At 58.2% G+C, this 20,436-nt stretch overlaps 8 protein-coding genes across 8 annotated transcripts; 2 read left to right on the top strand and 6 right to left on the bottom strand.

The window, feature by feature from the left end:
* Positions 1–5,117: 5,117 nt before the first annotated feature.
* On the top strand, positions 5,118–7,647 carry B0H18DRAFT_1087496 (Metallo-dependent phosphatase-like protein; the record flags this gene model as incomplete). The annotated part of the gene is made up of 14 exons (XM_048032176.1): positions 5,118–5,315; positions 5,373–5,639; positions 5,736–5,920; positions 5,971–6,051; positions 6,169–6,261; positions 6,338–6,394; positions 6,448–6,486; positions 6,538–6,567; positions 6,618–6,648; positions 6,684–6,761; positions 6,794–6,908; positions 6,965–7,039; positions 7,128–7,417; positions 7,477–7,647. 14 exons carry the CDS (start codon positions 5,118–5,120, stop codon positions 7,645–7,647), a joined length of 1,710 nt encoding a protein of 569 aa, XP_047887297.1.
* A 314-nt stretch (positions 7,648–7,961) lies between these two features.
* Positions 7,962–10,431, bottom strand: B0H18DRAFT_1141036 (uncharacterized protein; the record flags this gene model as incomplete). The annotated part of the gene is made up of 5 exons (XM_048035644.1): positions 7,962–8,470; positions 8,491–8,804; positions 8,859–9,314; positions 9,339–10,303; positions 10,355–10,431. Coding segments are annotated over 5 exons (1,932 nt in total), but the record flags the coding sequence as incomplete, so codon positions are not given.
* Positions 10,432–11,344: 913 nt separating this feature from the next.
* Positions 11,345–12,037, top strand: B0H18DRAFT_885578 (uncharacterized protein; the record flags this gene model as incomplete). The annotated part of the gene is made up of 2 exons (XM_048041079.1): positions 11,345–11,603; positions 11,658–12,037. Coding segments are annotated over 2 exons (639 nt in total), but the record flags the coding sequence as incomplete, so codon positions are not given.
* Positions 12,038–12,439: 402 nt separating this feature from the next.
* Positions 12,440–12,931, bottom strand: B0H18DRAFT_1087495 (uncharacterized protein; the record flags this gene model as incomplete). The annotated part of the gene is made up of 2 exons (XM_048032175.1): positions 12,440–12,673; positions 12,734–12,931. 2 exons carry the CDS (start codon positions 12,929–12,931, stop codon positions 12,440–12,442), a joined length of 432 nt encoding a protein of 143 aa, XP_047887294.1.
* A 1,039-nt stretch (positions 12,932–13,970) lies between these two features.
* B0H18DRAFT_885626 (uncharacterized protein) lies at positions 13,971–14,342 on the bottom strand (the record flags this gene model as incomplete). Its single annotated transcript, XM_048041080.1, has 2 exons — positions 13,971–14,152; positions 14,228–14,342. The coding sequence occupies 2 exons, from the start codon at positions 14,340–14,342 to the stop codon at positions 13,971–13,973; spliced, it is 297 nt and encodes a 98-aa protein (XP_047887293.1).
* A 341-nt stretch (positions 14,343–14,683) lies between these two features.
* Positions 14,684–16,384, bottom strand: B0H18DRAFT_90825 (uncharacterized protein). Its single transcript, XM_048041521.1, has 3 exons — positions 16,132–16,384; positions 15,984–15,999; positions 14,684–15,922 (listed from the first exon to the last, which is right to left on the bottom strand). Exons 1-3 carry the CDS (start codon positions 16,146–16,148, stop codon positions 15,026–15,028), a joined length of 930 nt encoding a protein of 309 aa, XP_047887292.1. The 5' UTR covers positions 16,149–16,384; the 3' UTR covers positions 14,684–15,025.
* Positions 16,385–16,715: 331 nt separating this feature from the next.
* Positions 16,716–18,511, bottom strand: B0H18DRAFT_1040490 (mitochondrial carrier). Its single transcript, XM_048030561.1, has 9 exons — positions 18,287–18,511; positions 18,192–18,228; positions 17,941–18,129; positions 17,789–17,875; positions 17,708–17,739; positions 17,370–17,655; positions 17,274–17,305; positions 17,073–17,203; positions 16,716–17,008 (listed from the first exon to the last, which is right to left on the bottom strand). Exons 1-9 carry the CDS (start codon positions 18,345–18,347, stop codon positions 16,934–16,936), a joined length of 930 nt encoding a protein of 309 aa, XP_047887291.1. The 5' UTR covers positions 18,348–18,511; the 3' UTR covers positions 16,716–16,933.
* A 106-nt stretch (positions 18,512–18,617) lies between these two features.
* Positions 18,618–20,205, bottom strand: B0H18DRAFT_1040487 (uncharacterized protein). Its single transcript, XM_048030560.1, has 5 exons — positions 19,606–20,205; positions 19,394–19,561; positions 18,919–19,330; positions 18,850–18,861; positions 18,618–18,767 (listed from the first exon to the last, which is right to left on the bottom strand). Exons 1-3 carry the CDS (start codon positions 20,014–20,016, stop codon positions 18,995–18,997), a joined length of 915 nt encoding a protein of 304 aa, XP_047887290.1. The 5' UTR covers positions 20,017–20,205; the 3' UTR covers positions 18,618–18,767; positions 18,850–18,861; positions 18,919–18,994.
* Between the last annotated feature and the right edge of the window lie 231 nt (positions 20,206–20,436).

Genomic DNA, 20,436 nt, shown 5'->3' with positions numbered 1-20,436 from the left:
CTCAGTACTGCATCATGCAGCTCCTCAGCACACAGTTCCTCAAGTAGAGATTCCAAAAAAATCGGACTGTGAGACAATGCATACTCACCATCTCATCAATCTCACAGGGTTGACTGAAATTCAAAATACGCGAACTCCAATTTCCGGCCACAACCGGAGTGATCTCCGCTCGGGCGCCGGCACCCTGACAAGCGGGGCTTTGTCTGCCCAAGGCTGTCAGCTAATTCCGGGGCCCCCGAAACTAGCTCATACCCTTGGGGAGACAAGGCCCTACACTGCACTGTAAGTAGGTATCCATTCTGCTGTATAGACCACCATTCTTGTAATGTACTGTACAATTCCAAGCCATCCATACTTTGCCTAGACAGGTTTCGCGACCATTCCGTTTTCCGTATTGAACAATGTCAAACCACTACTAGTCAGTAAGAAAATGGCACATCGAGCTCGGACTGGCAGATCAGACTCGATGCGACGAGAGTACGAAGCACGAATATTGATCATGTCAGCGTGCACGGTAGAAATTTGAATCACGGATCGCTCGGCGAGTCGGTACATCGCTCGAACAGTCAGTTGAGCAATACCTAATCGGGCAATGCAGCGCGCTTCAGCTCCGTCGCGCGTTCCGGACATGCAGACATTGGGAGCGCACCTGGGATCGCATAGGTAGTGTAGAGGCATTGTTTTCGACATGACAGGACGGTCGACGAAGCTGCGAGACGGTGCAAGCAGCGTCCGGGTGCAGGGAATGGCGCAGATGGGCGTGAGATCGCCAGATCGATCTCTGAACACGAGGATACTCGACTACAGCGCTGGGCGTCTATTCCATCCTCGTCCTCGATCCTGTTTCTCCGTCCTCCATGCCTGGTGCACCCTGGTGCTCTCGATGCTCCCCACTCGTTGACACGTGATGCAGTGACTGAAAATACTCATGTATGTGAATGACAGGATTGCCTCCCTGCAGGCAATCCAAAGGCACTCCGGGTTCGTTGTGCGGATGTTCATGCAAACGCAAAAGGTATCTTCGCAGTGACGGCGATGTCTGCATGAAACGCCGGAACAGCGCCTATGATAGCGCTTGTACGTATACCATCAGTCAGCGCATCTTCGTTGCCATAGAGCGACCGGAGAATGTTCGACCGGCAGCTCGCCATCGCAATTGCACCAAGTCAGCGGGAAATGCGAAGCGACGCTAAGACGGATGAGTTGCGGGCATCAGGGCCCGCGCGGATATATCACGGCTACGTGATGTGATGTCCGCGGCCAGCGCACGGACCATCGCACGTAAGCTGTCGGCTGGCGAGAATCCGTATAATAGCAGGGCCTGTTGGTGCCGGAACAGCATCCCGCCGTCGCTCTCTTCCTCTCCTCTCCAGCATCCAGCTTGAGCTTGACGACCGGTCAAGCGGTCCCATTTTTGTAGCGAGTGCGCACGTCAGATGTCCGGTAAGCCCATGCAACACATAGCTTCTCGTTTACTGATTTGCTTCAAGTTACAGTGTCACTTCGGGTCCACTGTCAATACATCCCGGTAAGCATCACAGGGACATTACGTCCGGTTTGAATGCTAGCTATGACATCAGCTGACTATTAATATTTCTCACAGGCTCTCGGTTTTGCGTCGAGGTGACGCGCTCAACGCAACAGTCCGCTGGTAAGCATTAGTACGCGTCTCGGAGCATTGGCTATAATGTGACTTGTACATCTCTGCTATTCCAGGTGTAGTATTCACGTTGCTACGGAACACTCGCTCAACCCGTTACTTGGCCACTGCGGTCTGCATTGCAAGGCGAGACAACCGAGCCGTCTTCACATGCGAGTACTAACCATTCTCGTCCCGTAGCCCGGTCATTACCGTAAAACGCGGTATGTTCATTTTCCTCGGGTCCGCGTTCATCGCTAACAAAGTGCAGTAATCAAGATATATTCACGGTTTACTCGACGTAGTGTACAGTAGTTTACAACGCCCCAGTCTGGACTGTCCGACGTGACGACGGCCTAGTCGACCGTATGGGCAGGGACCAGGGGCTCGCGCGCACCATCTCGAGAGATCTCGAGACACCGCGGGGCAGGCTCTCGCGTCCCAACGTAGCCCGCCGTACGTGTGCCCGGCACAACCCGTTGTGCCGTGTCCTCCATCGCCCGGACGCTCAAGGTGTGGTCTGTCATGCCGTCGACCCACCGCCAAACGCGGCGACAGAGGCCGCTCCGGTGTCGTCTGACTTGTGTCCAGCTCGTCCCGTCGCGTCTCCAGTCCCACCCGTCACCTCGCTACGTCCGTCCTTCAGAGCGACTGGCAAGACGCAGCCTTGGTCAAATCCAGTGGGCCGCGTCAGACTATGAGTAATGAGAGAGAACGCACCGCACATGAAACGGACAGAGCCGTCCGTCGTGTACGCAGGGAACCGGGTCCGGGAGACCTTTGCGCAAGAGCCCCGTGAGCATTGCAACGACTGCGCTGGTCGCCGGGCTGTTGCGGCTCCAGCGAGTCGCATCGTGAAGTGGGCGAGCCAGTCCGGTCTCACAGGAGACCTCCGCACACGCTCATAAGCGTACGTGACCGCTTGAGGGCCAGTCATAGAAGATAGACGGCGAGCCTGTCTTTGCGTCGTCTGACGCTGCCTCCGTATGCTGCCGCGCGCCTCCTCGCCTCCATCGAGCGATCCCGCCCTCGACGTCGCCGTGTCTTCCCCGAAAGGACTTGCGGTGTCCTGGTATTGGTTGATCGGCCAGCGCGCCCTGGTCTTGACACACCGCACTCGGCGCGTCCGCGCCGAGCGTGAGCCTGACAACACGCAACGTCAACTTTCCCTCGCTCGTCGTTACCTGTCGCCGCCACCGACGCGTCCCCGTCGTGCTCTTCGTCCTTCTCCGCCTCCGCTACGTCGTCCACTGAACCGTCTACGGCACCTGCCACTCGCCCCGCGCGTACCAGTGCGCCACGTCACTGTCCGCTAGCCGGTCGCGTCCGTCGTACCGTGTCCCCTCGACCCGCCGCCTCGCCGTCGTCGTGCGAGTGCACCGTCACGTCACGTCGCTGATCTACGGCGGCGCGAGAGTCGGCCCTGCATTCGCTCTCCACATCCGCCTGCCGACTTCCCTTCGTCGTCGTCGTTCGTCCACGCCGGTCCCTCCCAGCAAACCGCCCACCTCCCGCACCGGATCGCAGGTGAGGCGAGCCTGCTATCCGCTTCTTCCTCATCTCTGCCCCATCCGTCCCATCCGTCCCGCACTCGTCCCACCCCGGTCGCGTGGAGGAGACAGGTCGTGGTCAGCGTGCGCTCCCGTGGTAAGCAAGTCCCTCACTTCTCGTGTGCACGTTGCATCGTCCTGACCTGTCTTCAACGACACCCGCCTTGTGTGCTCATCGTGGCATACTCGACAGGGCGGGTGGCGGTCGGTGCGAGCTAGTCGCGTCGGTGTGGTGAGTACCTCGTCCCTCGTTCGTCCGTGCCCCGCTGACGAATGGTGCTTCATTCGTCCAGTGCACCGTTGGCGTTGGTCTCCAGCGAATGAACGGGGCGTACGCTGCGCAGAGAGGACCGTCCGTTGCGAGTGCAATCGTCCGCGCTCTTCATGGTACGTCCTCCGTGTCTTGTCCGCCCTCGGAGCACAGCTCACGCGCGCGGGGCGTGTGGTACGTGTGGACCACGCCAATCGTGGGCCCCGGGGATGCGGACGTGCGGCGGTGCGCTCTCGCGAGTCCGCTTCGTGTGGTACGTGCCCTGCTGCGACATTCTTGTGCACAGCTGACGTCGTCCTCCCGGTGCATGATTGCGTTGGCGAGAACACGCCGGCCAGCGCGGAACGCAGCCGGTACGCAGCTGCATTTGGTTCGACCTCATGTAATGTAGCCTGCGCAATGAGTCTTCGCGTATGGGCATTAGTAGAAGGTACGTACCTCTTCGTGTCTGTCTCCACCGACGCTCACAAGCGTTCCGCATGCGAACGGCGATTGCGCCGCAGAGCCTTCGTCGCTGTCGAATCCGTCGTGACCATGGACCGCTTTGCGCGGCGATGCGCGACGGGATGTAAGTCATCCCGGGCGCGCTGAATGGTGTAGTGGGGTACGAAGAGCCGTGCGGGTGCGTAGACAGCGCGCGAGGCGGGCCAGTGCTCTCCACTTCGAGAGACATTGGGAGAACGAGACATGCGGGGAGAGCCCGACGTGTTCGAGGGGTGGAGTTGGGAGCTGCAGCAGATGAGCGTCGGGTCCACTGAGTCGAGTGAGAGACGGCCCGGGAAGCGGCCTTGGGTGAGCACAGCGCGTCGCGCGGAGACGACGGGCGACGATCCCTGATGTCGGAGTGCGCGAGACGCGTGGACATACCAAGAGTCGATGCGCGACGCTTGTGAGTGCGTCTGCTGCGAGCAGCCCGGTGTTGCGCGTCTGGACGATTTCGAGGGCGGTCACTGGCAAGGACGCTCCCCGCTGTGCATGCCGCAGAAGACGACGAGCGGATACCCTCACGCCGGAGGAGCGAATGGGGCAGGGAGCGTCGAGTGCGCAACACTGGTGGACGGACGAGAGCGCAGGGAGACGGCGCGCTGCGCGCGCCGCCATGCGTTGGCGAGCGAGTAGACGCCGGGTGACAGGTCGTGGGCAATGCATCGCTCCACTTGGACACGGCGGGCGCAGTGCTCGGGGCGCGATGCACGGTGCCGCGGCAACGGAGGTCTGCAGCCGGAGCGAGCAGGCGACCGTCGGCGTGAACGCAGTGAGAACGAGCCGTTTTTGCGTTCCGCAGTGCGAATGGCGACCTTCCCTGTTCCTCGTGCGTGCTCGAGGGAGTCTCCGTGAGAAGACTGGCTATCATGTACTCCGAGACGCTAGTACTTATCGCTCTGCTTACCCTTCACCCGGGAGCTTACTGTACAACGCCTACCGAGGCATGGCTTCCTGCAACACTACTTACAGCCGCCTACCCTCGCTATCCCACACCCGCTGCGGTCTGCGAGCCCACCCCACAGGCTGTGCATTGTGCAACGCCATCGACAGACGGGACAGTTGCCACCAACCGCGGACGCCCACTACTGCCATCGGCACTCTTCTCCAGCTTCCTTGACGACCCCAGACGACGCAAGGCAGCCATTTCGACAGTGCTCTACCGATTCCGAAGATGCGCCCCGCCCTCCCAGCAGCGCTGCTGCTCCCGACGCTGGCCGCCGGCGGGCTCGTAGACACGATCGAGCGCACGGTAGCTGGCGTCGTAGACTGCGCGACGTGCCACTCCGCGCTGCCGACGTTCAAGGCCCTCGCCGCCCTCGGCGACGCGCGGTTCGTGCAGACGATCGCAGCGGCGTGCACAGACCTGAAGGTACGCCCCCGCCCCGCCTCCGTTGCCCGACCCCGCGCAGACCCGGCGCTCGGACAGATCGAGGACGCGGACGTGTGCGAGGGCGCGATCCGCACGCAGGGCCCCATCCTCGCCCACGACCTCCGCCACTTCTCCCTCTTCGGCGACACCGCGACCAAGTTCTGCGATGCCGTCTTTGGCATGTGCGACCTCCCGCCGGTCACCCCGTGGCGCGTGCCGTTCCCGAAGGAGAAGCCGGACGTGGAAAGGGTGTGGAGGAGCAGGGGGCGCGAGCCGGTGAAGGTCATGCACTTCAGCGACGTGCATATCGACAGAGAGTATACGGCGAGTGCCCAGATCGCTGAGCGTCGCAGCGCCAGTCCTCATTTGCTTACAACAGACCAATGCCGAAGCGAAGTGCACGAAGCCCATCTGCTGCAGGGATTTCGGCGAGCGCCCGAAGCACGTTCAATTGCCGCACTACCGCTCGGTATGCGGACGTGCGACGCGCCAGGTAGGCTTGCAGACTCGATGCTCGACGCAACACAGAAGTTCGGCGCGCATGCGCGGTTCTCCATCTTCACGGGGGACGTGATCGACCACGCAGTGTGGGATGTGGACGAAGAGTACGTATCTGTGGGATGTGGCGGTTCTCGGGGCTCACTCGGCGATGTAGGAATGTACCGAAGAACATGCTGGAGTTCACGGACCAGTTTGCGCAGAAGCTGAGCGCGCCTCTCTTCCCTGCCCTAGGTGCGTCTCGGACGCCTGCAGCTGCGGCGAGAACGATCGGCTGACGATCTCGCCTCGTAGGTAATCAGTGAGTCGTGCTGGTTTGACATGTGGCGCGCCGCGCTGAATGGTCGCTTCTCAGCGAGTCTGCGCCGACAAATAGCTTCCCTCGAGATACCACCGAGCACGAGATCACCGCAGACTTTGTGTTCGATGCACAGATGCAAGGCTGGAGGTATGTGATCGTTATTATTGAATCGCATAGGCTCATTTTCATGGCGTGCAGCAATGGATAGGTGAGAACGCGACAGCACAATCCAGCACCACTCAGGTAGCTACGCCGTCTTGGCGCCTGGCATGGACCTCCGGTATGTTCATTCACATCCCATGTCGTACGCATGGGGTAAGTGACGAAACACAGTGTCATCTCAGTGAACACACAGTACTGGTACAAGCAGAAGTAAGCCTCCGCCCGCGGGTCTGTAGGAGCGAGCTCATGAGATTCATCCAGCTTCTGGCTCTACGACAGCGACGAGCACCAGTACGCACATGTCCCTCCGTAGCCATGCTCGCACGCTAATAGCCCTGCAGGCCAGACCCGAACGGGATCATCGCCTTCCTCGTGGAACAGCTGCAAGCCGCGGAGGACGCCGGCAGCGCGCGTGGATCATCGCGCACATGCCGCCCGGGCGCGGCGACGTCGTGCGCGACCAGTCTGCGTACTTCGACCAGGTCGTGCAGCGCTACAAGGCACGATCGCGGGCCAGTTCTACGGGCACACCCACGCGGACGAGTTCGCGATCGGGTATGCGGACTACAGCGCGCGGACGGCGGAGAACGCGGTGAGCGTGGCGATGATTGGGCCGGCGATGACGCCGATGAGTGAGTCTTCGGACGGGGAAGAGGGCTGAGGTTGAGGATGCTGATGGTTGGTGCAGGTGGGAACCCGGCGTTCAAGATGTACGATATCGATCCTGACTCCTATGAGATCATGGATGTCCGGAGTTATTACAGTACGTCCCACTTCTTCCGATCTGGATATGAAGTTGATGTCTGCCAGCGAACATATCTGACCCCAACTACCAACTCAATCGTTCGTAGACGTCCTTTCATGCCCTCCTGACCCAACCCTAACCTCACTACAGCGACCTGGCAACTCCTCTACAGCGCCCGTCAGACTATGTTCCACTCGTACCCTCCTGCCTCCCAATGCCTCGCTCAGCCCTGCGTTCTGGCACAACCTGACGGAGGTCTTCTACAAGAATGACACCGCGTTCCAGACGTACATCGCCCACAAGCACCGCGGGCGGGAGTTTGTGAGGCGGCCGTGTGTAGGCGCGTGCAAGAACGGGACGCTCTGCGAGATGCGCACGCTGCGGTCGGATGTCTGTGTATGTGCATCCTTCTTTCAAGTCGGTCGAGCGGAACCTGAACCGGCCGTGGTCGATAGCCACAGCAGTCGGGGCCGATCTTCCGTATTCCGGATGACCATGGGCACTTCAGCTTTGCACCGGAATTGGGGTCGTGCGAGGGCGAGGGCATCGGAGGCATTCTGCGAAAGATGGCTGCGAGAGCGGTTGCCAAGACGTGGGTCCTCTCTTCATCATCCATTTCCTCTTAGCTGACTATCGCAATAGTTCGCACTTGACGGTCTCCCCGTGTTGCGCGGACACCTTGGTCAAGCGGTCCTTGGTCTCTAGGCGTGGTGCCCATTGCTGCCCGTACCTCGTCGCCTTCAAGCATGTATCTCAGGTTTGTCACGGACTTCTATCGTGTCGTGTGGATTGGAGGCCGCTAGATCTATGGCCAGGGACATTTGGTAGCGATAGTTCGCTTGGATGTATCGATGATGTATGACTTTGCTTTGCATGTTTGTGAACTCGAGCGGAGGCGCCTTAGAATCTGGGTCGGGTACAAGCAAACACCATCGTCAGGTAACTGCTAATCACTCGCGCTGCTTCGGATTTCAAGCTCTGTCCAATGGACTTGCGGGATACATAGAAACATATTGCGGGGATTGAAAGCCAAGTGATCGTCGGTATGTCGCCATCTAATAGTTGGGGACGTCAAGCGGAGCCCGCAGGGCATGCATGAAAGTCTGGTAAGACAGGATCTCCTTCCTCGTCTGAATCTTGCACTCCAGCCGGGAGATGATCGCGAGCTGCGCCGCGTCGTCTCCCGCACGGGTGGCTCGCTCAAGGCGCTGCCTGAGCATCGTCTCGCTCGGGTTGTCCGTCCTCGTACGGAAGGCGCGCAGGAAGATGGCGCGCAGCCTAGGCACCCACTCTCGAACACCCGCAGGAAGTCCGCGTGCACGCACGCCCTCACCCGGGAGAAGGCCGTGTTGTCCAGAGGAACTGCACCTTCCACACAGCCCGGTCTTCGTGGTCCCATGAGCCCGTGAGCCGATCGTCGATGAACATGGCGTCGCCGGGGTCGAAGTGCTTGAGGAAGTCGACAGCACCCAGAAGAACGACTCCAGGTCGTGCTCGTACCGATGCGGCGCCATGCCGGTCTGCCGTTCGATGTCCATGAAGGCCGGGGTACCCATGTACTGCCTGTCCTCGTAGTCGTATAGCCACCAGGCGGCGCCTGACCGGAAGAGGTCGTCGGGTGGGCTGAGGTCGTAGATGCCTTCGTCCACTCGGTCCCTGGCATGCGCGGCGTCCCAGTCGCAGAGGACGCCAATCACCTCCTTACCGCGGCGGTAGAACATGAGGTTGTTCCGGCTGATGTCGCCATGCAAGAAGTTCGCCACTTCCGCTACCCATCTGTGGGCTGTATGTGCGTGTGAGCCACAGCCATTGCGAGAGACGACACGAGAATACTCACCACGGACTGTATCGGCAAACACCTTCCTGAACTCTGCTGCGCATGTCAGCTTCTGCAGCGGTTCATATCTTGTCGACACCATAAGACGGTAGCACCGTTCTTTCCCCATAAGGCCTGGCATTAATACCCTCGGAAGGTCGTGCTCGGAAGCCGTCTGCTCGACGTAGCACTTGAGATCCGCGACGTACTTGAGATAGCGTGGCGCGCGAGTTTTCAGCGCCGTGAGAATCATTGTGAGAGCTCGTGCCTCGTTCATCGAGGACCGCATCGACCACGTCCGCTTCGCGACGAGGACTCCGTCGCCAAACTTGCTCTTCGCGTTTCCCGTCGCCCGCACGGGGATGACCATGGTGCCCTTCCCAACAGCTTCGTACCGCCTGTACGTAGGCAGGTTGGTCTGTACCTCGAAAGCCAGATCCTCGCTGAGGAGCGTGCCGTCGAGGGCACGAGCAGTTCCTGACGGAAACATCACCTTCGTACCTTCAAAGAAGGGAGGAAAGCCAAATTCGTGCATGCCAGCAGACCCGAGCGCAGCGACAACTAGCAAGAACTTGTCAGGCTCTTTCAGGAAGTCAAACGGTTCCGAGGCCACGAGTCCCATGCGATCACCGTACCAAAGTGTGATGGTTGACTTTTGTACGGAGAAGCCGGAGGCGAACGAACGGACATGACGTGACAACATCTCCGTGATGTACAACGCGGCATGGAACTCGTCGTCCTGCAGCCGAGTCGCATTGCCAACTTCCTGGAATGTGACGTGCAAGCCGCGTCGCCGCTTGGATGGAACGTCGACAGATTGCAGAATGTCGTCCTCACGCTTGCGCTTTTTCGTCCCTCTGCGCACAGGAGTTGTCGGCTCTGGACTTGTTCCTGCGGCCACGGAAAAGGCTGAGAGTCCAATCTCGACGTCCTTTGTTCTCCTGAGGCTGATGGGCGACTTCTTGATCTGCACGAACGCCAGACAGTTCTCCCAGACGTCCCTCCACGAACGCATAGATTCTTGCGAGCACATCGTCCACGACAAGTCAGGCCTGGTGCCGCCTTCCCCTTCCATGGACCAATCGCGAGTGGCGCGTGCATTGACGACCTTGGCGTCCAGCCTGCGCAGGTAGCCTTTGTTCTCCTTCGAGAGTTGGCAGAGCAGGTCCTCCATCAAGTGCGCAAGAGCCGTGAAAGATGCACACTCGTCGCCGTAAGCAAATGTACGCAGCAGGTCGTACCGGAGCTTGTAGGGTCGCATGCCTTGTGGCCGAGGGATCATGTCCGGTGTGAAAGCCCATACCGACCGCACAAAGTCGGCCACATCAAGACCACGCTTGACCTCCTGCGCGCACGTCGTCCATATGGTCTCCGCTCTGTGAGGAGCAACGTAGTCCTTCTCGATTCTAAACGGCACTTCGGTGGCGTTCTTGATGCGAGGCATCACTTTCTCGAAAACAGGTTCTCTACAATACGCGTCAGTAAATTAATCTCGCGCAGAACGTCTCGGTACTCACTTTCGCTGTGTTGCTCGACGAACAATTCTCAAATGGGACAGACTCCGTTGTCGCCCGCCGACCGTTCGGAACCCTGGACTGCCACCAGATCTGTGTGCAGGAGTAACAAAGGCCGATACATTGGGACCCGTGCTTTTATATGCACCTGGTGCCATGGCAAGGCCGGGCTGTGTTTCAACCTTATTAAACCAACCATCCCCCCTGTGGTTTGCATTGTCAAAGCGCTGTCGAAGCCGTCGCCGCCACCAGGTGGCCCGGCCCTGTCCACCGGCATCTGAGATAACGGACCACGTGGTGCCGAGGTGTCACTGCGACGGTACATGTACGTACCAATCTTATGTAATCTACCTCTACTGCTAATACTCAGTGAGATCGACTTGCATCAACAGGATCATAGCGCGGCTGCGACGATAGAGATTCCTTGTAGGTGTGCTCCTCAGTCAATGACGCAGCAAGGTATTCTCAAAACGCAATTTGGCCCCATTGAACTTCGCAGCGTCAAGCCGAGGTGTGGGGCTGAGTTACAGGCCAACTGTACTACGGAGAGCCTATAGGCTAGACCGCTCAGGATACAGTGGCTCATGGTCTGGATCAGTCCTGCAAGACGAACTTCTTGTACGTTCCTCCCGGAGTACGTCTGTCGCCGTTGCCGTCTTCCTTTCTCATGGATTGGCCGTCTGTCAGCGCGACAAGAGCCTTAGTGAGCCAATGTATAAGGTTTGTCAGCGCTCTACTATCCGAGGGCACGTCACTCAGCGAAATCCTCAGTACCCAGTCCGAGTCTGCTTAATACAGGGGCGCGACATAGCAATATATATACGCTCTGCAAGTGATTGCTATGCTCAAGCTCTCGCATCGTACTCACATACTCCAGAGCCTCCTTTCTGTCTCGAGCAACTTTCGCGCATACTCCGTCATGTCCGCTGAACCGCAGTTCGCGAACGGCCTCCTCATCTACTTCTCTCCTCCCACGGACGGGTCCAAGCCCACCACGCACATCAACAACGACCCCCTCCCGGTAAACGTCGCGTCAACTGGGTGCCGCAGGAGCACACCGTCCAGATCGAGAACCTGCGCAGCAAGGAGGACTCGGTCACGCTCGACACCGCTGGGTTCCAGTACGGTCGCAGCCCACCCGCTCACAAGGACTTCACCAGCGACGAGGCCATCAAGGCCGAATACTACCCCGAGAGCATCGAGCTCTTGAAGAAGATCACCGGCGCCAGCCGCGTCGTGCCCTTCGACCACAGTAAGTGAAAGACCACCATCCGCAGACGCGTAGCGCTGACTTCCGCCGTGCTAGCCATCCGTCGCCGTCGCCCCGGCGAAGCTGACGACTCCCCCGAGAAGCGTCAGCCCGTGCCGCAGGTGCACGTCGACCAGACGACCGCGTCGGCCGTCGCGCGCGTGCACCGACACCTCCCGGCGGAGGAAGTGCCTGCGCTCCTCGAGCGTCGCTTCCAGATCATCAACCTCTGGCGCCCCATCGGGCGTCCCGCGTACGACTGGCCGCTCGCGCTGTGCGACTATCGCAGCGTCGACCCGAACGGCGACCTCGTCCCGACCGACCTCATCTACGAGGACAGGGTCGGAGAGACGAACAGCGTGCGCTTCAACCCGAACCACAAGTGGAAGTACTTGCGGGGCATGACCCCGGAGGAGTATGTCTTGATCAAGTGGTAGGTCTGACGGATTACGAATGGTCGGCTTGAAACTGAAGTTGTGGTACAGCTACGACTCCAAGTCCGAGGATAACACTGCCATCTTGACGCCGCATACCGCGTTCCAGGATCCCACGACGCCGAAGGATGCTCCGCTCAGAGAGTCCATCGAGCTCAGGCTGCTCGCGTTCTACGACTAGAGTGCGCCGGGTCGCTCAGGTCCCCGTTCAGCATCGTAGTCTCGGTAAGATGTAACACACGGATAGATGACAATGCTTTGAATACAGTTATGTTGTTGGATCGTATCACCAGGTCCTCAGATTCATAAAGTTAGCAAGATTCGACGGAATATTACTCGTATCACATGCAACCACAGAAGTCCAAAATGCGAGAATGCGATGATTGCTTGATATCCCCTGACTATCTATTTAGAAATCCGGATGTTCAATCGTCCAGCGACTGTGTATCTCCTCAATAGCACGAGGTACTTCTTGAGCTGAATACCAGTTGTTGTCGGCGGCACTTCATCGAGCATCGTGACTACTCTCGGGTCTTCGGACCGTTTTCCGTTGGGACCGTACATCCCAGTCAGCGCCAGCACCTCGAGTCCTTCCTCAGCCCACGTCACGGGCAAGTTGAACGCCTTCATCACTTGCGCCTACCATCAACGACAACAGTCAGTCCTCTGCCGAGGAGACGACACGAACGATCTGCGCACCTTGGTGATCACCACCCCTGCGGCACCCGTCAAGTCCGCAGGCGTCTTCGTGCCCACGTATTCGTCAAACTTGCTCTTCACGTAACGGTACTGCTCCAGCTGTTGCGCCATCTTCAGACGACTGTTCCTCCCCTTCACGAAAGCGTCCCAGCCCGGCTCCTTCGATATGATACCGCGGAGGTGCATGCCCACGGCCATATTGACCTCCTCGCTGTACTCTACCGTGGGTTCTTGAGACGAACCATCGGATGCATTGCTTGCGGAGGGCAGCGTCGCGACCGGTTGTTGAGTCGCTGGCGGATTGTACATTGTTGCGGTAGATGGAGCCAACGACGTTGCTCCTGGAGGAGATTGAGCGGTAGGTCGGCTAGGTGCACGCGCGGGCGCAGGAGCAAGCGCGGGAGCTGGCCTAGGAGCGTATGATGTTCCAGGCGGCGGTGCGGGTGCCGTCATGGAATACGATGAGCTGGACGCCGCGCCCTGCACGGGCGGGGTTCTGCGGTGGCTGGAGGACAAATCGATCGCACTAGACGAGCCCTCCTCCGCACGCCTGCTAGTATGTCTTGCTTTCTTCGGAGAAGAAGGCCCCGGTAGCGGAGTCGTGTCGCTATGATAACCATGATATTCGGCACTGTGGTACGAAGTAGGAGGCGCAGGTGAAGGGGAGGAGTGTCCAGGCGGCGGCATTACATTGATGGCGGGAGCTGAGGCGGGGGAGAACACTGGCGGCGGTGACCGCGAATAGGACATGGGCGAGTACCGGGACATCGGCGGGGTCGGCGCCACAGACATGGGCGCACCCGACTCGTATCCCGACGGCGGTGACTCGTATCGTTGATGCGGACGCTCGTATGGACGCTCGTATGGCATCGCCGTCGCAGGATACGAGGTGTCTGCTGGTGGCGGAGGGTAGTTGACAATCGAGGAACGCGGTGACCGATGCCTCTTCTTCGGCTTTCGCGGAGGCGGATCGCTATCATAGTGATACCGGGGTACTGAACTGGGTATCTCCGATGTCATAGCAGGATATGTTTGACGAACGGGCGGAGGTGGTGGCTGAAGGGGTGTAGCCATCCTCGCCGGCGGCGGTATAGATAGAGGCGCAGTCATGGAATCCCCCATAGGTGTTAAGGGCCGACGTTCATAACGAGGGGACGCATACGGATATGCTTGGCTTTGCGTCTGGAGTTGACTCTGTACTTGCGGGCCCTTCGACACTGGTGGTAACTATGTTCGATCAGTCAGTATTGAGGACGGCCACGGAACGAAACATATCACTAACGTCTTCGACGTAAAGCTCGAGTGTCCGCTCTTGGGATACCTTCAAGTTCGCAGAAGTATACTCCAGACCGCTCTCGGGAGTGATCCGCACAAAGTACTGGCGGTAATGACCTCGCATGGCATATATTTTTCCGCGACCTGCCCAGTCCGACCAGAACCCATCAATTTGCATGACCAGCAGGACCGCAATCTTCGTACGATAGAATTACTCACCGTCTATCCTCGATGGTCCCGCCTGCAGCTCGTCCGACACTTCTTTTGCATCCGCCCAGTACCCATCCTCAGAATTGTCCGCCTGTTTGAGCGGCACGCGCACCTCTGCAAGCATGCTCACGGGCTGCGCACTCGAGCCACCAACGCAAGTACGTTGGTCATCTATGAGCAATGTCAACGTCCTCAGGACTCGCGCGCCTGCGGGCGCTCGGCCAATGTCAAGGGAGCCGACGTGTAGTGGCTGGGATGCGGAGGGAGCGGGCAGGGGCGGTGCCCTATTGTAGGCTGGCTCAGGACGCGGAGCATGTACCTCAGCTCGGGGGGTGGAGGGCTGGAGCGATGGTAGGATGGAGGAGGGTTGTCACGGTAAGAGTTGGTATCTTGCTCGTGTCTATGGGACCGAGAGCGATGGTGACGCTCCGGAGAGTTATGCCTGTTGCTAGTAGCCGGGACGGTGAAGGTGCCCGCCAAGACTCGGTTTGGAGACTGGGCGGCTCATAGTCCGCATAATCGGGCACAGGGCTTGGCGGGCGGTAGCTGGCAGGAGGGACATATGCGTGGCTACCGGAATGATGAGGGTCTGGTTCGGGATACGAGTATGCAGCCGAAGTGGGGGGTGGTGCAGAGGAATGATGACTGGAAGGATGTGCGTATGCAGGAGATTCTCGGCGTGTAATAGTGCTACCGCTGCTGTTTGTATGTCGGCGGTGCGCTGGTGCCGACTGGCGCTGTTTCTCGTAATCGGTTCGATAATAAGAGCGTTTCTGTTCTTCCTGGCTGGCAGCACTGGGGCCGGAGCTACCTCGCTGGGCCGCCGTTCATCAGCCCAGGCACACCATGTGTAGAGGTACGATGCGTCGACATGTTCGCCGAGTTACCTGACCGTGCTGGAGGCGTCACTCGGAAGTCCGACGAGTACGGTCCCCTCGATTGCGGCGCCGGCGAGGGCCCCGCCCGCGGATCGTTCACGTAGCTTTCCACTCGGAATGCGGTTTGCGTTCCAGGAATGGGGGGTTGGGGCATCGGATACTGGGGCGCAGGGGGCGGACCCGAATCGGGCGCAGTTGCGGCAGGATACGGGTTCTGCGCCCGCGTTGTGTCCCGGTCTTTGTGCTTCTTGGACGAGCTTGAACTCGACTTATGTCGTTCCTTCTCCTTCTCTTTTCCCTTGGAACCGGAGCTCTTCTTCTTAGAGCTTTTTTCTGGTTGGGGCTCATTATAGTTGGTAGGCGCTTGCTGCATCGATGGTGCTGCGTGTGAAGGGCGTGAAGACGAGTAAGGGATAGTGGTAGGAGCATTGTAGTTGGCTATGGATGGATGCTGAGATGAGGGAGGTGCAAGAGTCTGAGAAGTAGAGATAGATGACGGATGAGCAGATGGGTAAGATGTAGTCGGTTGTCCAGAAGAACTGTGATAGGTCGTAGACAATGGTCTAGCACTCGCATACGACGTAGATGTCGTTCCAGCGCTCTGATATGATGTAGACGACGGCCCAGCCTGATGGTACGACGTAGCCGGTGCCCCAGCACTCTGGTAGGAGCTTGACGGGCGGTGCGCACTGCCATGCTGTGGGTAAGCGGTGGTATAATGCTCTTGCTGTGCAGAGCGCGGCGTTGCACGAAAGGACGAGAGAGATCTGGCTGCGTCGAATAATTCATCATCCGAACCAGGGGATGCAGGACGACGGTACAGTCTCTAATGGTGAAGACAGTGAGTCTTCTTGCACGGAGCGAGATGTGCACCCTCGTCGACTTACAGGAGAGTTGTCTCTTCTGGTGTGAGACAAGCACGTTAGTCGAGCAAGCAAACCGGAGCGAAATGAACGGAATAGCAGCAGAGGCTGTGGATAGCGCACAGCTGCTATGTCGCACCCTTCCCTACTCTCCCATAAGTAAAGTACTCACGATGAATCACTGCTCATGTCACTTCCTGTTCAAAAGAGCGACAGCCCAGATATCACGGATACCAATAAATTAGACCAAAACTACGGGCAGACTAGATGGGCCAGGTCAACTTCAAGTTGAACGATACCTTGATGGGGCGGATATGAGTTTAGGTTGCTGATCTGCTGGCTATCGGAAGATTATATGGGTATATGCAGATAGACACAGCCAGAAGGGACGAGTGGTCGACGTTGCTAGTGGTGGATGCGATGCGAGAAGCAATCTGCTTGTAATCCCGAATGAGTGAACAATGAGGCACGCCGAACATCGCGGTCACGTGAAAGAACACGCGTCGCGTTCTTCGCGTGTGACTCGGCAAGGGCCGCAAGGCGCCACAATCGGACTATAGTACTTACAAGTCATCCTGAACAGACAAGCTGATACGCGCTCACTGTCGAGCGCAAAGTAACCAGGACAAGATCACTGGTAGCAGCATGTTTCTATGGGATAGCTACCGTAGAGTTGCACGAAGGGAGAGATGCTCTATCAGATTTTTTTTTGCACTTAGCCAAGTACTCAGGCTGGTACCATGACCGGCACGCCACCGTGATGTACAGCAATGTAGTGAGTGGCTCGGGACCGGTATGCCAACAAGATGCGCTCGAAAATGAATGCAGCATCCTCTGCGTTCTGTCGAGCCCCCTCTCTCGATCCCAGGCTGGTGCTGAGACTTCTCAAAGTCTCGGATAGAATGGCACACAGCTTACAAGAACTTGTAGTAAGAATACAGACGACATAACTCAGTCATACAACGTAGCCTCATTCACAGTGCACCAACCCCAAATAGAAGTCGTAATCGCTCGAAGACGACGAATGTCAGCACCGTGTGCAGTCCTAGCTGAGCAAGAGGGAGGATCGTCAGCGACATCCACGCGCAGCACATGCAGATATTTCCGACTCACACGTGCCCAGCACATGCCAAAGCCCTTGTAAAATGCGAGGGGTCCTTCCTTCGCCATGATGTTCCGCACACAGTCGGATACGCCCTGATACTCCCGGCCGCTATCGTTCATGAGCCGCACCTTCACGACATCTAGAGTCAGTAGAATACATCATTAGTCCTCATCATATCGCCGATCACTAAAGTTCAGCGCGCGACTCACCCACAGGATTCGACGTGATCGAGCAGACAAGCCTGCACGGTTCGTTGTATCAGAAATCCGCCTTCGCACTAGTCTCAACCCGCAATGAACACCCACCCTGCAAACATGCTCGCTACGAAATGCAACCCCACCCCCTCCTGCATGAGCTCCCGCCGCTTGAGCACCTGCTTCGCCTGATCATACGAGCATATTTGCGATACTGACAACACGATCCCGCGCACGGTCGTCGGAGTCGAACCACGATAGAGCGCACGGAGACCGTCTGACACGGACCCTAGACCCGTAGATGCGGCTGGTGCCACACCCTCCTTCCATATCATTGCGAACGCGTGGCGCATATTCCTGTATGGGCTCCCGGAAGGATAGTAGGCCTGCATGCGCACTGACACGAAGCATGACCAAGGGCGCAATGACATGTCGAGCGATAGACGGACCTTTGACCAAGTCTGTCGGGTTCGCAATGGCTCTGGGACGTCCTCAGTATGTGAATGACCTAACGTCAGATTGAGACTCACGATCCAAGGGCGGACGCGATTGTTGCAGCAGCTACCTTCAGCCCAATCCCCTCTCTACTCAGCGAGCCCCGCGATCGCTCATACAGCCTTAAGTCGCAGGTTCGCAGTAGCATCTCAGTTCATGAAACAATAGTAGGGAGCTGTATACGCACACGTCCTTGAAGTACTCGTAGGAACCCAGCCGCATGCCTGAGTAGACGAGCTCGCGAAGCATACTCGCCGAGAAGCCCTTCATAAGGCTCAGGACGCCCTCGGTGCGTGCCATCTCGACGCCCACGGTCCAGAAAGCATTGGTGCGCGCTCCCGGTGTTTGTGTGCGCAGCTGTTGTCTGACCTTGACGCTGCGGTGGCATAAAAGGCTTCGTTTGTAGAGGCCATCTGGTGTGAGTAACTTGAGACTCACATATCCAACGGATTGGTAGCCGCCGACGCAGCCATGTCTGTACCGCACCATCAAGCTCAGCGCACATTCACAAAATTGCAAGCCATTCCACTCACTGCTGATAGCCGCACCAGCGAACTTCAGGACATATTGCGAGTTCTCCCCGTTAGTGGACATATCTCTCTTGGATGCACGTATACCGAAGCAACAAGTGTTGACGGTATCTCCGCTCCGAGCGCACTACGACGACAGCGATATGATGGGAGTAGAGAAGCTGGCGTGTGTACCTGGCAGCCATTCTGAAGTGTGCGCGGGCGTCGGAGGGCCGCCGTCGACGTCGTGCGCAACCTTCTCGAGGCCGTCGGGCGCAAGGGTCAAGTGACGCGGTCACGCGATCCTGCTTGCCGCGTTCACTAACCGCGTGTCTCGTCCTTATCACTCCTTTCTTCTTGACCACCGTGTCCACTTAAACACTGTCTCCAATGTAGTCAAAACAAAATGGAGGCTTTGTTTGGACATAATTGCTGGTGACATTCCTGCTGAAAAGGACTCACTTGGCTGCACTGAGCGCCGAGTTCTGAGTTCAGTGGCATCTCAGTAAGTAAATTGCAGCGGTTCTGTACCTTCTGGTACGTGTACGGCAATTTCGTATGTACAACGCTAACGTACTATTCTACAGATGACATAGAACGTGAGAACTGCATCCATAGGGTATCATGGACGCATAGAATGCGACCCCTGTATGCAGCTTGCGTGCCTGACGCTACCGAGGTGGCCATAACTTTTTACATCAAGAAAAGCTCGCAGCGAAACGTCAAAGTCGCCTAGACCTGGTCATCGTCCCTCTCCAGCAGGTCGTTCAAACAACGGACGACAATGCCAGCGCCCTCCTCCACCTTCCGTCTGTCGCACTCGTCTACCCGCGCAATCCATCGCCCGAATCGATCGGGATGCCATCGTCTCAGCGCTGCCTTGATCCTCTCCTTTCGTGACTGACCCTCTGAATGGGAGGGTGACAGTACAAACAACGTTATGCGTGCTGGAGTTATGTCCTCCACGGTCTCCGGTTGTACGAACATGGGCCATGGGATCGACCGGAATGTCAGCGGCTCCGTACGTTTCTTCGGCGACGATGGACCTGCGATTAATGCCCAACGAGACTCGTATGTCGCCCATAGCTGTTTCTCTGCCTGCTTCCGCTTCTCCTTTGACCTTCGCAGTACCTCGCCGCGTCTCCTCTCCATGTCCGCCTCCTCAGCCTTCCGCCTTTCGTACGACTTCCGGCATCGTTCCGTGTTCTGCCGTGCCTGCTGGAGGCGTCTCAGCTCCTCTTGTACGGAGTCCTCCGCCTCGCGTCTCCACCTCGCGTCTACCGGTGCTGTCCAGATCTCCTGAAGCGGTACTCAGCCGCCGCGGCATCCGCCTCAGCCTGCACACCCGCAGCGACGCTGTGTACGAACGCCATGGCTTCGCGCGTAGCTTCCACCGCGCGGAGCACGTCGCGGCGCTGCTGCTCCATGATCCAGCGGACGGTCTCCTCGTTCTTGCGCGCCATCTCCGCGAAGCTCTGATCGAGCACCCAGGCGTATGTCTGTGCGACGTGCGCCCAGGGCGGATGTTCGGGGTGGGTGCTTGGTGGGACGTTCATCGTATGCGAGCGCCGCGGTCGTGGTCGCGAAGGTGGTGAGCGGGGGCCAGGACTTGAATGGTACGTGGTCTTCAGCGGCAGGAAGGGATGAGGGGGCGCGAAGACGCCGCCCATCCCCAGGGTGTCCTCATATACAGGGATCGTCCAGTACGCGGGGAACTCATAGATGAAGTCTGGTATGGCTGCGCTGCGTTTCATGGTATGCGGAAGACTGCAATGGAGTGAGTCCTGTGATGCCTTCGATTCCTACTATGCCGTAGCCAACTGAATCGCGGAGGTGGGTTCGTGTCAATGCGCGGGTTCGGCAGACATGGAAGCTCATATACTCCGCTATGGAGAGCTTGCTGCTCGGCCTCAGTTACTGATGATAAGGCCTTAAGGCCCTGCGGGCATGTTGGCCTGCGCCTTAGCCAGCTATCTGCCTCCTTGCCTCCTCGTGCCGGAAATGGACGCCTTCGCAGTGCTTCAACCATCCTCCTGCTTCATGTCCAGTCTAAAACTTTGTTCTCGCGGACCTTCGACCGTACGTGGTCCGTTGACACCCGAGCACTTAACCCGATGTCATTATGTCGAAGGACACTTGCGAGTATACGGTGCTGAGTTTTTCGAGTATCAGCA

The sequence above is a fragment of the Fomitopsis serialis genome, assembly GCF_022376445.1.
Source record: "Fomitopsis serialis strain Sig1Antser10 chromosome Unknown B0H18scaffold_131, whole genome shotgun sequence".
In the NCBI taxonomy this organism is placed as follows: Eukaryota; Fungi; Basidiomycota; class Agaricomycetes; order Polyporales; family Fomitopsidaceae; genus Fomitopsis; species Fomitopsis serialis.
Note: the sequence above shows the minus strand (reverse complement) of the source record. Positions and strands in the feature narration are given on the sequence as shown.

What these genes read in the sequence shown, in the direction of transcription:
- B0H18DRAFT_1040490 (XM_048030561.1), bottom strand. Translation starts at nt 18,347, where the DNA reads ATGTCCACTAACGGGGAGAACTCGCAATATGTCCTGAAGTTCGCTGGT. An exon ending in ATCGCGTCCGCCCTTGGATC is followed by an intron (nt 17,740 to 17,788) that starts GTGAGTCTCAAT and finishes AGGACGTCCCAG; the next exon opens with AGCCATTGCGAACCCGACAG. An exon ending in GATCACGTCGAATCCTGTGG is followed by an intron (nt 17,204 to 17,273) that starts GTGAGTCGCGCG and finishes TACTGACTCTAG; the next exon opens with ATGTCGTGAAGGTGCGGCTC.
- B0H18DRAFT_1040487 (XM_048030560.1), bottom strand. Translation starts at nt 20,016, where the DNA reads ATGAAACGCAGCGCAGCCATACCAGACTTCATCTATGAGTTCCCCGCG. An exon ending in TACACAGCGTCGCTGCGGGT is followed by an intron (nt 19,562 to 19,605) that starts GTGCAGGCTGAG and finishes GTACCGCTTCAG; the next exon opens with GAGATCTGGACAGCACCGGT. An exon ending in TGGAGAGGAGACGCGGCGAG is followed by an intron (nt 19,331 to 19,393) that starts GTACTGCGAAGG and finishes GCGACATACGAG; the next exon opens with TCTCGTTGGGCATTAATCGC.